The following is an 18,790-nucleotide window of genomic DNA, read 5'->3' on the forward strand; positions in this document are numbered from 1 at the left end:
ACATACCATGCATTTAATCAAGTTTGAGGTTTTCCCTCTCTAAACTTCCTACAGGTGACCTTCAGAAATTAAGGCTTAGTTGCGTACAGACAGGAAGCTAAATGTAACCAAGATGGTTCTTGAGAAGTTGAAGCATTTGATAAAGATTAGTATAAACCAAGTTCATTTGCTGTAAGAATTCGTGTTGCTAACTGTTCATAAAGACTTTTAAAACATCATTGTTTTCAGCAGTGTGGTTCTTCCAAACATCTAGCAAATTCTTACAAAATACAATCTTATATTTCATATGCATATGCACATATATGCACTTTTAAAGGTTTTTAATGGCATTCTTGAACTTTCAACCTCTATTTTACTTCATTTTCAAGTTACTATAATTCACATAATGCCTGCAAATATTATTAGATTGTAGCCAAATCACCCACTTATTATAATTAACTTTTCAGCTACTCAAATGATGAACTACTCCTAGCAAGACAAAGCAAAGGACTGCTGTTGCTGCAACACTCAATTGAGAAAGCATCAGCAACTTTACTTGTTTTCATAAAGTCATGACAATATATTTTAGTTTATCTGCTCAGTTAAATAAATCAAACTCACATGTGGACTTTCTGACATAATTATAATTTAAAAACATTTGCCTTGAAAAGTGATAGGAGATATATACAGATCAAAGATCTAATGGTTGCTATTTTATGTTTTGCACCTTCCTCCATTTAACGGGAGGAAGATAAACCAGTTTTGCCTTTTTTAAATGCTACTTGCAACAGTATTATTATGAAAGTTAACCAAAGTAAACTTCACAAGCAAAGTAAACATGAAAACGTGGATGAGCTCAATTAACCTGTAAGAACAGACAATTTTGTTCCATGTCTGACAAATTCTCCAACTTCTGCTAAGCTGATTAGTAAAAACCCAGCTAATTGAATCCATTGATGTGAAAAACCACAGGCTCAAATCTGTACTGCATACATCAAGCTGAAGTATTTCTCCTTCAGCCATGGCGCTAATAGTCAGTGGGGTCAGGTCAAAGAGGGTTAAAGTGAGTCAGGATATAGCCAAAGGAATACATCAAACACTGATTTTAAAAGGGCAATTAATCTTAGACAGAAATGCTTCCTGGGGAATGAGATCTCAATCTTAAGAGCACACTACATGATGTAGCAGTAAAAATGTACATATACAAGCTTAGAGAGCTTTCATCCTGTGATCACAAACAGAAGGGGAGTGCTGTTTGTCAGAGAAATACTAACTCTTGCTAAAATACTTACATTACCTTCTTCCAGACCCTTACTCATTGAAAAATAAGTTCTTTAATGAGTAGGCAATATAGTTTGCACACATAACATTTCTTTTTCTATACACATACCGTAAGTTCTTTTAAGCAGCTAGTAGATTAAAGCATTTAGTGATCTCTACCACAACACAATTATTTACTCTTGAAAAAAATAGGAAAGAGTAGATAAAGAAGCAATGGAATACCTGACGGGCTATTTAAACAGAACAGTAATTTTTTTAATAAAGTCACAAGATAGCTATTTGTTCAAAGGTAAGATTACATATTAATTTTCCTCAGAAGGTTCATTTTAATTTTTCCATATCAACATACCTGAAGAATTTGCTTCAACAACTCATACATTATCACATATCTTTTTAGACAAATTTTCACTTCTTTAGAGTCCAGGAAGTATTTTTTCACTTAAAGCAGAACTGTGGATCCATGACATTTTTATTCGCGCATACAACACTTATAAACAGGAATTTGCTAAATTAATGTCATTAAGACATGTGGATAAAACAATGTAGGAACATGGTTCAGAAATGAGTTACAGCTTATTTTGTTGTACTAGTATGTGCATGTAAAGAGCTGGCTCTGCAAACAACCTTCCATTGGAGGGTACTGATTCCTAATAGCAGGAGTAGATTTGTTTGTGTATCTGGTACACACGTGATTTCTTTGCTTTAATTCATAGAATAACAGAATGGCATGGATGATCTTTAAGGTACCTTCCAACCTCCCTGCCACATATAGGGTTGCCAATCACTACATCAGGCTGCCCAGGGTCCCATTCAACCTGGTCTTGAACCCCAGGGATGCCCCAGGGATGAAGCATCTACAGCTTCTCTGGGCAACCTGTGCCAGTATCTCATCTCCCTCTGAGTAAAAAATTTCCAACTAACATCTCTGCTCTTTTAGTTTAAAGCTACTCGTCCTATGACTATCAGAACACCTAAAAACTGGACTTCCCTCCTGTTTACAAGCTCTACTCAAATACCAGAAGTTCACAGTAAGGTTTCCTTGGAACTTTCTCTTCTCCAAGCTAAACAAGCCCAACTCCTTCAACCTCTCTTCATAAGAGAGGTGTTTCAGCCCTCTTTGTGGTCCTCCCCTACACACACTCCAAAAGCTCCACATCTTTTTTGAGCTGGGTACTCCAAGCCTGGACAGAGTACTTCAGATGAGGCAGAGTACAGCGGGGACCATTACCTCCCTTGCCCTGCTGGCCACCCCTCTTCTGATGCAGCCTACAATATGGTTGACCTTCTGGGCTACAAGTGCACACTGCTAGTTTATGTCCAGTTTTTTGTCCACTTGGACCTCCAAGTCTTTCTCCATAGGGCTGTTCTCAATGAGTTCTTCTCCCAGTAAGTATTCTTATCTGGAATTACTCTAATCCAAGTGCAATACCTCATGCTCTGCCTTGTTGAACCTCATTGGTTCATGTGGTGGGTTTAAAGCCTGTCCGGGTCCATCCAAATAGCATTTCTTCCTTCTATTGTATCAACTACGTCACTCAGCTTGGTATCATCAGAAAACCTGTTGAGGGTGCACTTGATCTAGGTTGTTGATAAAGATGTTGAAGAGCACCTCTCCCAAGACAGACCCCTGGGGGAAACCACTCATCACCAGCCTCCTCCTAGACACAGAGTCATTAATCACAACCCTCTGACTGCAACTATCCGATCAATTATTTATCCACCAAATAATCCAGCCTTTAGCTCCATCTCTCTTCAATTTAGAGACAAGGATGTGGTGCGGGATCATACCAAAGGTTTTGCACAAGTCCAAACAGGCAACATAAACTGTCCTTTCTTTGTCCACCAACGCCGCAATCATAGAAGGCCACCAGATTGGTTACGCATGATCTGCCCTTGACGAAGCCCTGACAGCCCTTGACACTGGCTGTCTTGGATCACCTCTTCGTCTCATGTGTGCCTTAACATAGCTTCCAAGAGAATCTTCTCCATAATCTTCCCAGGCATAAACAAGAGGCTCATCTGTGTACAGTTCCCTGGGTCTTCCTTTCTCAAAAATGGGAATGATGTTTCCCTTTTTCCAGTCACTGGGGACTTCACCTGACAGTCAATTTCAAATACGATGGAGAGTGGCTTAGCAATCACATCAGCCAATTCCTTCAGGACCCTGGGATGCATGTCGTCTGGCCCTGTATACATGAACACATTCAGTCTCGTGAGGTGATGTCTAACTTGCTCTGCTCTTACAGTGGGAGCAATTTCAATCCCCTGACCAATACTCAGAGGTTCAGGGACACGAGAGGAGTGGGAAGCCTGACAGCCAGTGAAGACCAAGGCAAAGTACTTGCTGAATACCTCAGCCTTTTCCATGTATATATGGAAGCAAGTTATCCCTTCTCATTTATCAGAAGGGGTACACCCTATTTTTCGCATCTCTCACCAAGATCAGTTTCATTTGCATTTCAGCTTTCCTGATCCCATCTCTTCATGTCTGGACAGCATCCCTGCGTTCTTCCCAGGACACGTGTCCCTGCTTCCAATCTCTATGCATTTCCTTGCTTTCCCTTTGTGACCAGCAGGTCAGTCATGTCAGCTTCCTGCCTTCTCGGTTTAATTTCTTGTGCTGAATGGAGAATTCTTGTGCTCTAATTCCTCAACCAGATGGAAGTTTGCTCACTTGAAATTCAGGGCTCTGATTCTGCTCTATGCCAGAACCACATTCCTATAGACTGTGAATTCAACCAGGGCACGATCACTACAGCCCAGACTGCCTCCAATCTTAACCTCTTCAATGATCTCCTCAGTGTTAGTCAGCAGCAGGTCCAGCAAAACTTCACCTCTGTTTGGTCTGTCCAACACCTGGTCTAGGAGTTTCTTTAATTGTGTTGCTTTCCCAGCAGACATCAGTGTGATAGAAATCCCACACCAGCATGAGAGCCGGTGAGTGCAACGCCTCCTGTAGCTGAAGCAAAAAGGCCTCATCAGCAGGCTGCTCTCAAACAGGCAGCCTGTAGCAGACCTCAACTACCAGAAGTCCTTTATTGGTCTGGTCCTTAATTTTAACCCACAAGCCCTCAATCTGATCATGAGGGTTTCTCAGAGGCAGCCCTTTGCAGTCTATTCACCTCTTCCCAAAGAGAGCAAACTTCCAGCGAATAACTGTTTACATTAAGATATGGGACTTAGCGAAGCTTCTTATCATATTTTGCCATGGTAAGTGTGCAGACAATACCCAACAAGGAAAAAGAGCAAGGGGTGCAAGAGACATTCAGATCTTCAATGACTACAGCATCTCTGTAGTGCCAAGCCACTATATAAGACTTCAGCTCTGATATAAAAACAAATTTCACCTTTCTTGCAAATATTCTGCCAAACAAAAATATGATTTACCCATGAAATGTGAAGATACCAACATCTTTGACTAAGATGAGCCATTCAAGAAGGGAGTACCTACAATTAACAAGCACTGCTGAATCCTTATAGAATGCAGTAAATACAATACAGTGTTTATTAGTGGTGCATTTCATCTTACATTGTAAGGCTAATACTTTTTCACATCCAGCCTGGTCTTGAATGCCTCAAGGGATGGGGCATCCAAGCCTCCTTGGATCACCACTCTCTGTGTGAAAAACTTCCTTCTAATATCTAACCTAAACTTCCCTGGTCTTATTTTAAAATCTTTCCCCCATTTAGCAGCTTCTCTTCTTTCTAGCCCTGTAAGATGTTTATCTCCTGTGAAAATCAGGTTACACATATATGCAAAAAGGCAGAAAGAAAAAGACAGCAAAGGAGAATCAAGGAAAACAGGAATTATTTTACTTAGCCCCCAGTAAGGCTACAGCACATGAAGCTAGTTTAAAGATACAGGAGTAGTTCATCCAATGGACCAGGACACATTCTCTTTACCTCGAGGCAATTGCCAACTTGAGCCTGATCAGCCAAAATTATCTCCCTAGCCACAACAGAGATTCAGGGTATATAATGGTAGGACTAGACTTTTAAAGTAAAAGAAGGTAGATTTAGGTTAGATAAAGAAATGCATCACTATGAAGGTGGTGAGATACTACAACAGACTGCCTACCCGAGAAGTTGTGGATGCCTCATCCCTGGAGGCATTCAGGATCAAGTTGTATGGGGCCGTAGGCAGCCTGATCTGGCAGGAAGCAACTCTACTCAGAGCAGGGCAGTTGGACTGGATAGTCTTTGAGAGGCCTTCCAAAGCAAACTATTCTGAAATTCCAACATTGCTACATCTATCTACATCTATCTATCTACATTGCTCACTGAGAACATGCCCTCTGCTGTCAACACACGAACACTAAAGTTTTCTGGTAGAGCATTACTTGGCCTAAAGCACAGTCATATCAGAAAACTGCTTAATAGTCATACTGTGAAAACATCAGGTGCTCTACTCTTCTTTCGTATATTAGTATAACTAAAAGCATGGACAAAATTCTGTTGTTTGTACCGTAGTTCCTGATTGAGAATTTTACATTGGTAAACCTCCACAAAAGCTTACTACTGTCTCCTGAAATCTCTGGGAAACCTGCTAAAGTCTCCAGTTACATCTTCACCAGTTACAGTATTAAAGGCAGCACAGATTACACAGCAAATGAACCTATGATTCTATGATACGATTATCAGGATGATTAACATACTGAAAAAAAATATATATATATTTTGGAACATTGTTACATCTTCTATTAAACTAACTAACAACAACAAACATGTTAGTCTACATGCCTTGTATACTACAGCTGTTGCAGTCAGGCTTCCAAGAGCAAAAATAGGAGAAGCTACAAGAAAAGTGCTTTTATTTCCTGTGAAATTTTTGATGCCTCAGTCTCTCAGACTGAGTGAACTGTTCTTGAGATGTGAGAGACTGATTTTGATCAGAATCCAAAGAAAGCCCAGTTCTTAACTCTGCTACTGACCTCAGTGTGACCAGGTGCAAGCCACATCACCTCTCTGCGCCTCTAATTCCTCCTTCCTTTTTGACTCTTCACTCATCTTTTGTCTAAGTGATAAATTCAGTGGGAACACACTGAAATATCCATACAGTGCATAAAGAACCTGAGGTCTCCTCCTAAAACACAAAAAATATTCCTTTTAAAACTAGAAATTCACCACAACCGAAACATTTTGTCACGACGCTTTTGATTCCAACAGATCTCCTACTAAAACACATATCCAAACCATATTATTGACATAGCTTGTCCTGTTTCTAGTAGGTTTCCCAATCTTTTCTTGACTGCCTAGATTTTCAGATCCACAGCATTCAATCAGGAACTTGGGGATGGCACCTCAGATCTTCCAAGAAACGTAGCTCTAGTACAGCCCACAAAGTACGCAGCACTGGGATGGTAATAACAACTCTCATCTGCAGAGGATTCTAGAATTGCTGCCTTATAGTTTCCAAACGGAATAAAGTCAATTTTGAAAAAAGTTACTCTGTTCTGTGAAGAATTTTACTTTCTCCGTTTTGTACTACTACTGTTAATAACAGACATATAAAAACTATTCAGGCACACTTTGTTGTGCCTGAATAAAGGCACTGGCTTTCTGACAAATTTAAAGAGAATAGTCTGGAGTCTGATACTAATAAAACTTATTGGGTGGCCGACAGAACAATTTTAGCTGAAGCTTAACAAATTTCCAGAGGTTTGTCCGAGAAAAAGGATTATTTCTTTATTTACTGCACTTCTTTCTGCATTCAGCTCTTTTGAATGTGTGTGCAAGTGCATGCTCAGAAACCACTTTTAAGTCACAAAAAAAAAGCCCCACTATTCTTGTGATATTAGAAAAGTTGCTGAACGGAAAAGACTGGAAAGGGGAAGAGGGCTCACAAGAAGATAATCCTCCTATGGTTGACTGAGGTGAAATTGGAGCAAGCTTTAAAACAGCCTCTGCTGCTTCCCGAGAACTTCCATGCAGAAAAACCACAACCAGCTTGAGATCTCCACTTTTTTGAGGGCAAGAAGATTTTTTTAGACAGAGAAGTCCTCTGCAAACAAAGAGCTTGTTTAGAAATGAAGATGGTTAACAAAAAGGCACAAACGTTCTAACTATCAGAATATTTGTACCTTTATACATGGTCATGACTACTAGCTATTAGTTCAGTAATCTCAAGCCATCCTCTGGACTTACATTCCTTTTGATCAAAAAGTTCTACTGAATCAAAAAGCATGCAATTTTAATACAGAAAAATAAACAATATTTCCACTTCAACTTAAAATAAGGAACTGGGTCAAATAGGTATGAGAAATTTTGGGGGGAAGAAGGAAATCAGCTACAGAAGGATAATCTAAGCAGATGGCCTGGCGGACAAATGATGACTCAAGTCAAATAGGAGACAGTGTTTGTGATTACGTCCTCTAACACTGAGAGCACCATTGAGTCAAAGACACAAAGAAGGCAGAATGGGTTAAGTAGTAGCCTAAATTTTAGTTCTGAATTAACAAAATGAGTCTTGCAGTAGAAAAGGCAGTGAACTGGAATTTGTACTAGAAGTGAGGAGAAAATGAATTAACAGTAATCAAATTCTGAGCTTTTAAACATCTTTTTGCGTGTTTGCCCACTACAAAGCCTGTAGCCCTTTACAATATTATCGTATCCATATGGGGAAAAAGTGCAGCCATTAAACTGCCTAAGACTGCGAGTTATGCTTCTGTATTTAGGTGGCCTGGAAAAGTATTTCAACAACACCACCTCAAAAGAACTGAAAAGCGAAGGCCAGCCCTGCAAAAGGCACAATCAGACTTATTAGCTAAAGACATGGAGTAAAAACTTCCCAAGTCAGTTCACAAGAAGCAGTGAGTAGTTGGACACTACTGAGCTGCTCCTCTCCTTGCTTTGTAACTCCCACAGGAAACCCATGGTCCAGCTAGTTCTGAGCTCTGATAGTTTATTTCACTTCAACCAAAGCGCACTCATACTGTATCTACTTAACTCTTCTATTACATTGTCACTTGCATAAAAATTAAGAACCCACACGTTAAATCTAATCGAAATTGTATTTTCAGTTTGACTAATTTCCTGGAAGTCAATGCTTAGAAAACTGAGGGAGAACAAAAACAATTAATGTGTAGCCTCTCATACAAAATACATTTTAAAAAGCTGAGAGTTAATTGAAAGCAGTTGATCACTAATTTTTACAATATCATTCAGTGAAGCAAGCCTTAAGAAAAAAATTCTGGAAGTCTTTTTGATCCTCATTTTATTTCTGAAAGAACTAATGACACTGCTGTAGAAAGAGGTCAGTTCACACAGCTTTTCTGAATGAACAACAATGCTGTGAAAACTGGGATTGATTGATAGCCTACTGTTTGCGTCATTATGTCCAAATGTTTACCATTTGGGGCTTCAAGGAAGCATGAGACAAAAATCAAAACAACTTTTACAAGGACTTCAACAACACTGGCAAATTAAAATTATATCCAGAATTGTTTAGACATGATAGCAATGGAAGAAAGCAGTTTCCTTCTGCATTATATAATTTTTTATCTTAACATTATGCACAACGTCTAAACTTTTCGGTGTGGAAGAGGAAAGAAGCCTTTCCCTCCCCCAAATTAATCCTGCTTTCTACCATTTTAACCCTTTGCATTTTCAAGGCATTCTACTGAACACAGCATCATACTGTGTACATTCTCTTCTATTAGGATGAGTCGCCATTCCTAACTGAATCCTTGGGAATAATTCTAGGGGAAACCTTGTAAACATGAGCTGAACTTTTTCTGATTGCTGGGAATTACTGACTTTTTTCCCCGTTGATACTTCTGAAAGCAAAGGTCCCCTAATTGGCAGCAGGAATCCCTATCATAAGGTACATAAAATCAGTTGCAACAGACAGATAACACTCAATTCTATTTATCCATAAAAAATGACATTCACACTGTAAACAACATAGCTTAATCTAACTAACTGCAGTAAGACAATGGTAAAGTGATAAAGTAAGATGGTAGGGAAAAATAGCCATGATTTTATCTCCCTTCAGACACAGACAATTAATTCTGGCAGTTGGCAATTTTAGAATATGTAACATGTTCTGCCACATCATCCATATGATCTTGTGCCCTATTTATAAGCCATGTGGTCTTTAACATCTTCTCCACCTTAAATGCACACGCACTGTAACAAACTAGTCCAAGAGACCATAAGCAGTACCAAGTTTCATCTCAGCCTGCAGAGCTCCGTAATTCACTGAATCATGTTTGCAACACCAGTAACTCAAGGTGGTTTTGTTTGCTTGCTTTTAAAGAAGACTGCTTTTTTAGAACCAGAACTGCTGCCATTGCAAGTGGAAGTAGAAAAGACATCTGTTAGGAGCTTACATTTAAGATGACATAGTACTCAGTCTACAAGAAGTAAAAGTTGAATGTTTTGACTGGTGGCTGGAAAGGATCTTCATAGAATTTCTGGAATATAAAATAGTGAAATAAAAGGGGGATATTGAGTATATTACTCTGGACTACCCTAAGTAACAACAACATTCACCTTTGTAAAAGCTGAAAAACTTTTAACTTAAATTGACAAACGAAAACAAGAGAGAGATGGCCCCTAGTTGAGACAGTTCCTAGATGGATCTTTTGTTTTAATATACAGCAGCACAAAAAACTTTGGGGGGAGACTCAAGGAAACCAAAGTAGGAATATATGTAATCAAATACCAGAAGAAAAAAAGGATGGAAAGCAAGAAGGAATTAAAGCAGAAATGACAATGAGATAGTACTTCACTGAAATATCTACTAGCTGAAGTTTGAAAAACTACAGAAATAGTTATATGAATCTTACAATCATACATAATGTCTTAGTTTGGAAAGGACCTTGAAGATCATCGAGGTCCAACCTTGAGGAATTTTAAAGAATGCAGTAGATTATTAAAAGAACAACAAATAACAGTGAAGTATGTCTATAATAAAAGTTTTGAAGAAATGTGATGCAAAAGAAAGGAAACAGCTGTAGAACTATCAATACAAAAATAAAATGAGTCAATACCTGTTGGTAAGGAGATTTGAAGTAGCATTACCCTTCCACGATGGAATCAAGATCAGAAACAGTTAAACACTGCCCAAAACTAAAACGACCAACTTGCCTTCATTTTATGTATGAATAAGTAGGTAGAAACAAATGCAAAACCAAAAAACTCCACACTCTAAAGATCACTGCAACTGAAAAATAAACACAAGTAGCTTAACGTGCTAGTAAATCTCAAAGATTCACCTCCAAAGATCTAATGAAGTTAAAACGTTCACCATCCAGTAAGGATAGCTAATAATTCTAGGAAGCCAGAAATAGTAATGCATGAATAGCAAGTACCTTTATATATTACCTAGAGAAGCACAGATTTTCCAAGTCTGATCTGCAGGTAAATATGACCAATATGATTAATGTTAATACCAAAAGTTTGAGAAATTCAATGGCTTTTTGGTGCTTGTTCTATTTCAAACTACTGCTTTTCTTCCCACTTTCTCATCATCATTAGTAAGTTAGTAGTTGCTTGACAGTGTTTTGACAAATGGGTTATAAACTGCTATGCAGTTTATAGACACAGAGATAAAACTATTCAGCAACCCAGAGAGTTGTGTACTGTACAGCATTCATTGAGAGGGATAACAAACATGTAACTGAATAAAGGAGCAGCTTGAGGAGAAGCAGACAAGTATATGCTGCGACTAATAATTCCTCAGGTTTCTAGACTATACACAATCTCAACATATGATAAATGCCTTGAATAAACAGCTTCTTAATTTAAATAAAGCACACTACTAAAACAATTATGCACAGTGATATCGATTCGGTACTTCACAAGAACATTTGAATTACATGTGTTTTAATGTCACCATGTAATGTTTTCTGCTCCTAACAGCATTCTTAACGTTGTTTTTTTCAACAGTTGATAATCAGTGTATGTATTAAATCCATGTATATAAAAATTATTTTCATTGAAATATTTTCTCAGCGCAGTTAAAAGAGAGTCTTAATTACATCCATATTTCCTAAAGAAAAGGCATAGACACCGTGGGTGGTTCTTGAAACGGTTCCCTCCCTCTTCTTGTGGTGGTCATTAAGTGTCTGACAGGAGGAACAGCTCACATATAGAACTACAAATGCTGTGTCTGAAAGTCTTATATCTTCCGTGTTCCCACGGCATGAAGCTCTGTTATGGGTGTCACCATAGACAGAAATTACCATGAAGCTTCCAGTTGAAAAGTCATTAAAAAAGACAAGGCCATACAGGAAAAAGAAAAGAAAAAAGTACAACAGATGGAAGAAAACAGAAAGAAATATAAGCTCATACTGACCGTACTGCATTAACGAAAAGATGTAGCAAACGTCACCAATACATTAACTCACCAAAGAGGAGGGTTAAAAAACAGCCTTAAAAAATTACCCAAATTATTTTCTGGAAATAAGAGAAAGACTGAAAAAACTGCTTCACCAATATCTAGTGTGTCTTCAAGCACGCCTTTGATTAGCTACTAGTGTATTTTCTTTGCTCACGAAACAAGTGAATTCTGAACTTTGATAATAAAAAGATTCAAGATCTTCCTGTGGAAAGAGACGTACTGAAATAAAAAAATAAATTTTGGCCATAAATATCCATCTTTTGGTGGGTGAAAGAGAAGAACAGTAATGTGAGGCCTAAAACTTTACTACAGAGTTCCTAGCATTTGTGCATTCAAAGCCTAAGAGCCCTCACTGATTCTAAGTACAAATAATCAAGCTTTTCAGCAGAACATAATTTCACCAGAATTCTCTGGTGCTCCCATCTTTAGAATCACTTGTTTCATACTATTCATCCTGCCTAGCGTCCCGTGATAATGAATTTGTTAGTGGAGAAAGAAATTAATACCATTCCAAAGAGCAATAATCAGCTGCCTTAATCATAACGCTTCCCGAAGTACATTCATTTGCTATCTTTCATTTCAACAATCCAGCAAATGATCTTTCACCACACAGACAATAAGATGTACCTTGCCTATCCAGGAAGACACAAATCTCAGAGAATAAAAGGAGGGAGAGATGGTGGGGACCAACTATAAGCAGTAAAATGATCAGTGTGCACGTGTACAGAAACCAAGACTGCATAGGCAATCTACATTTCTGGCACCTTCTATATTTCAACTATTCAATCGCAAATGAATATAACTACATTTGAAAGAAAACATTTGTACATTGCATCCCAGATTTCCAAAAATGTTTGCAAATTCTCATTTACCAGCAAAGTGGTCAGAAACTACTCAGTTCCACAATTTTCTCTGCATTTTGAGTTGATGGGCATCTACTGACAGAGGTAGCTCGTTAATTTCTCAGTGTATCAACAAGAGAGGAACTGAGTTGACTGAGTTGGTTTAATAGAGATTACAGCAGCACAGTTGTGCTGAGATTCAGCAGTAGCAGGATAACTTTCTGCTATCTAATAGATGAGGAGAATGGTCAGAGCATAAGAGGAACAATCAAGTAATAAGAAACTGCAGTGCAGGAAAAGAATCCTTGATAGCTCATATCTACATGAAGAATCAAGTTAGCAAACGCTTCAGTTTGCAGGTTTCTCAGTAGAATCTTAAGGATCAAAGGTAGGCCAAATCTCAACAGATTTATACAAAAAAAGGTAGGCATACTCCAATAAAAAGAAATCTTTCTGCCAAATTTCAACCTTCTTAAGTGCAGAAACAGTAACTCTCTTAGTTTCTTTTCTATCAAGTAATTACCATTTTCTGAGTAAACAGCACAGTTTTTTATTTTAGCCTGTAAACAAAACAGAAACAAGCAACTGCTATAGCAAATTTCTATCCTGCTATTAAAGGCTGGTGCATTTGTCAACTTCTGGAAAAAAAAAAAATAATGGGAAGTGTCAAGTAACTGGTACTCTCAAAATTAAATTACATTAAGCATCCCTTATATCCTGAAATAACTTCTGTATAAATGCTTTTGAGGTTTTTTTTTTCATTTGATTTATGCTCCTGTCTTCAAAATTAAAATACATATTTCTTATCCATATTTTTAAATTCCCTTTGTTTGTTTGTTTTCACTACTGTTTCTAGGATCCTGAAACTCAAGTACTTAAAGATGGCTAAACTTGCTTGTGCCCACATTCAAGCATCCATTTGCATACTGTTTATACCTTTTGGACAGTTAGATAACATCATTCCCTAAAATCATGCTCTGAAATTTAGAACTGCTTTAACAAAAAGTGGCACGAGGCTAGCAATATGCCACATTTTTCTTATCTTTTGCTCTTTTCGGAAATGATTGCTCACATGTGTTAACAAGTGTGGAAAAGGAGTTAAAAATAGTTTGATGTCAGACAATTTCTAAGGTCAACGTATTTCTTAATCAAATCTATGACATTTCATAAATTTTTACACTAATTTCAAGTTTATTGTTCTACTGTAAAAAGATGCTAATACAGCACCAGTAAATTGTGTCACAATCTTTTCTAAACTATCATAAATTTGTCAAAATTGATTGTGATTTATTGACTAAAAAAAACCCAAACAACAATCATCTCCTTTACATGGACTGATAAGAGACAACAGTAAGAACAAGATGGAAAACATTTCACGTTAGACAATTTTGATGTCACTTTGCAGAGTACATAACTTCCACATTTATCCCATCTAAAAGTAAATCAGAGTTCCAACAGTTGTAACCTCTGGGCTAATACAGAATCCAAAAATGTTTATAAGTGCTAATTAACAAATGCTATTGCATGAAATTATATGATGCCACACAACATAACTGTTATCCAGTCACACAAGAATTGTTAGTAACCATGCATAAATCTCTTATTCTCTGGTGTGCTTTTAAAGGTCAGATTTCAACAGGAAAAAAGCCTTAAATGATCATCCATTTTGGAGTATGATGTATGAAAATGTAATACAAAATTAAACGAACTTAAAATTTCTGTTGATTTTACTTTAAGAATATTTCTTAAAATTGCAGAAGATAAAATGTGAATGCTTTTATTAAGAGCAGCATGATGGCAAAGGCATAGGTGAGATTTAAATTAAAATTTCCTGGGACAAATTTTTCAGGAGTGCCAAAGGACGCACTTTTACCCTCTCCAAACACTGCAGGTGATGTATAGTGGGCACTGTAATTGGCCAAGGAAGAGTGAAATCTTCCACTTTGATACTGAAACAGAATTCTGCCTCCAAAGAAATCCCCATTAAAATAATTTATTTTGTATTTTGCATATTATTTTCATACAGTACATAAATACATAATGATACATAATTTTATGAGATAAAAGTTATTTTTACAGTACCTTCAGGGGTGATAGCACTAGGACACACATCTTTTAGAAGATCTCCCAGAGTGTGCAATTGTCCTCCAGAAGCAATTGGTCGAAACAGCTTTTGTATAAAAGGTCTCTCTGTTGTTGCCTGTTTTAATAACAAAATTAGGAAAAACAACAATTTAAAGACCATGAAAATATATGGTGACACTATCTAAGACAGGGATAAGACAGAATTGAATAGAGGCTGCAGAAGACGCAATGCTTGACTTTTTTCTTCTTGTATTTCATTTGTGATGAAGTGCAGGGGAATTGGTTTGTTAACAATTGTAACTACATTAACACTCAAAACTATGAGAATCATTTATACGCAGTATCATGGAAATGTAAAAGTGTTAATTTTTTTTTTAAATTCATCATTTCTGTTTTGGGAGTAGAATCTGCTTGAGCACAGAAGTAATCTTCATTTAAGTAAATAAGCAGTGAGCACAAACTTAAAGAGATCAGCATATTTGCCAAGTCAAATCAATACTGCAATATATATCCAGTAGCTTCCTGCAATTTCCTTTTAGAAATACATTAAGCACTTTGAATAGCAAACAAGTACCTTTACAGCTCAAGATAAGTGATTTCTTTATACCGCATTTGTTCAAAAATTCTAGCTGTTTCAGCCCCAAGAAACAGAACAGATGTAGTCGGCGTCCCAGGTGACTGGGCTCCAGTAAGCTGTACTTCCATCACATACCATCAGGAAGGGAAAGAACAATGCCAACCAGCGTCTCCTTCCAAATTTAGTTTCCTATCAATCAGAAAAGTTGTTCCTGTCCAAAAATGATTACTTATATATAAACAAATCACAAACTCAACATAAAAGAATACTTTAAAAAAATACCATGAGATAAAAGATACCAAATGAGACCAAAGATACTTCTTGCTAATAGTCTCCATAAATGGAGAAATGCTTTTTTCCCAGTTTTCCTTATCAACACTGATCAGATGGAGAGTCAATTCTCTGTTCTCCGGGTAGCAAAGTGTGGGTATAAACAGCACTAATGAAATGTCGGAACATTTGAAAAATGATGGCAGGCACACAGCCAACAGGATTCACCTCAGACAGATACATACTCAAGAAATGAACTCTCACACACCATATTCACAGCATCACAGAATGCCTGAGACTGGTGGGACATCTGGGTCCCAAAGCTCCTGCACAGACACTCAGTGCAGGGTGCCTGGGCCCACATCCAGAAACACTGACGTGTACCTCCAAAAAATTTAAAACAACAACAACAACAACAAAACACTGAGACATTATTGTCAAAACTATTTTCTATCATTTTCAATTAAAAAAAAATATTTGCAGAAGTCTAATCACAACTCCCAAGTGCTCACCATCCGAAGTAACAGACGTGGAAATAAGTACAAGAAGGTGGCACCAAGTGAAGCAGTTACAATCTGTAGACTTTTGAGCTAAGAGTTTTCCAGGTGCTTATTCCTTTTTCGTATTCTTTAACATCTTTTTCCTAGTTATAACAATCTAATGCTGTATTACAACATGAGGGGAAAGTCCAAAAGGTACTTTCCAACAGGTCTCGCACATAGTTGCTGACTGCTGCAAAGCAATGCCCACAGCAGTTATCACAAAACATTACAGAAAATGAATTCAATTTCATTTTAAGCATTGACCAATACAGATGCGGTAATGTAAATAAAAACCACTGGTTTTCATCAATATGATAGAAGTAACAGCATGTTAATTGTTTAAACAAAGACTACAGCTCACACATAATTCTACAGGAAGAATATTTCCCTATCATGTTTATACTTCTTCCCCGCAACACAGCAGATGCTTTGTGTGTTCAAAGAGTCAAAAGAAAAGTCCCATCCTACAATCTAAAGTGCTTATAGGATAAATTTTCAAAGTACCTTAGTCATACAACAGCATAAAGACATCTTAGAAATAAAAATCTGTCACCTCCTTTGAAGTGTAGTAGCTAGTAATACAAACTGAACACGTCTACAGCTTTCTACTACTCCCATATTTACTGCAACAACATATGAAAAAACAGTCAACATGAGCAAGTTCTTACATAAGGTAACGTTTTGTCCAATGTCTGTTTAATCCATCATGCAAAACAGTGCTATCTGTGATCTAACCCACAGACATCACTGCATAACTGTCAACAATTTGAACTTATTTACCTCAGGTGTAAAGCATGTATTTGTATGCTACTCATTGTTTCTTTTCCTACTATCACTTTCATAACTTCGACAGAATACAGCACTTGCTGTATTTCACAGCATAGCACCAATATATCAGTGAGCTTTTCAAAAGATGCTGGATGCATTTGCAGGTTACTACAGTTGAGCAGATCAGTAAGTGCTAATGATCTAGAAGGGAAATGCCCTCAAGTATATTAAGATAAATTACCTGCTCCAAAATTTTGGGTGTGTTTTACACTGATCATGTCCATAATTCAGTAACTTTTTTTTTGTTGTTTCTTGTTTGTTTTATTAAAGCAAATATTCAATTTTGATAGCCTTCTAGGAAACTGGAATTACTGCAACTGAAAATCTTCTACACTGCCTATGCAGCACCACATACCTTGTGCTTTACACACAGAACAGTGTTCTTTGTTGTTGTTCTAAGGAAAGTGACAGAGAAAAGAAATGACTCTACATTGAGAAATTACTTGTTTGGGTACACTGGCATTGAGAAGAGTTATTGGAGAGGTAAAGTCTTAAGACGACTTTTAAGGCAGCTTAAAGCATCAGAAGATCAGAGGCAAGCTATATAGTTACATACTGTGTTAGCAATTACAACTTTCTTCATCATCTTCCTGCCAAAAAGAGTATTCAGCATGCCTGGTCCCTTTCAGAACTGACAGAACATCAAACACTGCATGAAATCCACAATTTAATTAGACATTTTATGCAGGATGCATCTTACAATGAAAAACTTAACTCATGAACTGCTGGATTCTAATCCTGGAAAAATCACTGTTACCATTATTTCCAATCAAAGGAAGGGATTTTGACTTTCTGAGTGAACATTCAGATGCTACTCTAACTGTATTCAAACAAATAAAAGCTGCCACACTTGTTGAATGCGCTCAATGAAAAATTTCCTCTTAATTCCCATATGTGCATAAACTGACAGCCTAAAATCATAAGCTTTGACATTCCTACATGCTCTGTAGTTTCAGAAAGTTGCCAAGTTCATAGTCTACATTGCTTTGTAATGAACCACTTTCCACTAAAAAAAAAACAACCAACCAAGATTACAAAATCACAGAATCACAGAATGGCCAAGGTTGGAAGGGACCTCAAGGATCATGAATCTCCAAACCCCTAGATTAGATAGCCTACCACTTTGTTTAAGCCAGTTTAAACTCAACCAAGAAGGCTTAAAAGTATTAGTAAGAATTTGTACAGTGATTCAAGTTACTTAATGCATATGGAAAATACAGGAACATTTACTACTCCCCGAAAATAAAACAGTGTTATATATTTTATATTTAAATTGATTTTTGACTGAAAAGTATGTTCTAAGATGTCTTCTGCTTTGCATAAATGTTTTTAATTACAAATCTTAGTAGTGAATAAGTGACTAATTGAAAAAATGGTAAATTATTGCAGTCACAGAGCTGTGCCTGTCTAGAAGCACAATACTGCCAAGCCATAATATCACAAAAACTATTCTTTCGCTGCTGTTGACACTGTTTTCCTGCAATATTTTTGGCATCTTAACTTCTTTTTGCCTCACATTAGAGCAGAATGACTGATTCCGTCACTGTGGAAAAGGCACAAGGCATTTTTATTTATTTAAAATAAGTAAACAATAACTCCACTCGCTAGACACGCATAACATCAGACTGAAAGATTAAACGGAAATGACAGCTAGGATAACAAATCACCAATAACTTCAGGTAAGAACTTCTGTCAGAAATAAATATTTGCATGTGTAAAGAAGCAAGTTCTGAATTTTAATAGTGTTATCTGTAGTTGCTTCAACAGCTGTGCATTTTTTATTCTTATTCAGAAACAAGTTACATATTAAGAGAGATTACTTAACTCTTAAGTTCATTTCATATATCCTGTTACCTGCAGAATGTGGCCAATAAAAACAGACTGGCTCTTGGAAATAAGCAATAATATAAGTACTAAAAGTACTATAATGGAGCACTTTTTATGCATGTAAACATTTAATATTCCATAGCCAGAACAAGCCAGTAAGTCAGTCTGTGCAACAAACAGCATCTCAGGTAGGAAGGAGTACATGTGAACTGCA

At 37.1% G+C, this 18,790-nt stretch overlaps 1 protein-coding gene across 3 annotated transcripts in view; it reads right to left on the reverse strand.

Annotated features, from left to right (window-relative positions):
- ATG5 (autophagy related 5) overlaps positions 1 to 18,790 on the reverse strand; it is a 71,498-nt gene that overhangs the window by 11,881 nt on the left and 40,827 nt on the right. For 2 of the 3 annotated variants that reach the window (XM_052698639.1, XM_052698647.1), the window contains exon 7: positions 14,530 to 14,647. In XM_052698639.1, coding sequence (XP_052554599.1) covers positions 14,530 to 14,647 — 118 coding nt within the window. Of the gene's footprint in view, positions 1 to 6,191; positions 6,344 to 14,529; positions 14,648 to 18,790 lie in introns of all 3 variants that reach the window. The other variant, XR_008210206.1, reaches the window with a different exon arrangement.

The sequence above is a fragment of the Tympanuchus pallidicinctus genome, unplaced genomic scaffold (genome assembly GCF_026119805.1).
Source record: "Tympanuchus pallidicinctus isolate F22 unplaced genomic scaffold, pur_lepc_1.0 scaffold1, whole genome shotgun sequence".
NCBI classification, from domain to species: domain Eukaryota; kingdom Metazoa; phylum Chordata; class Aves; order Galliformes; family Phasianidae; genus Tympanuchus; species Tympanuchus pallidicinctus.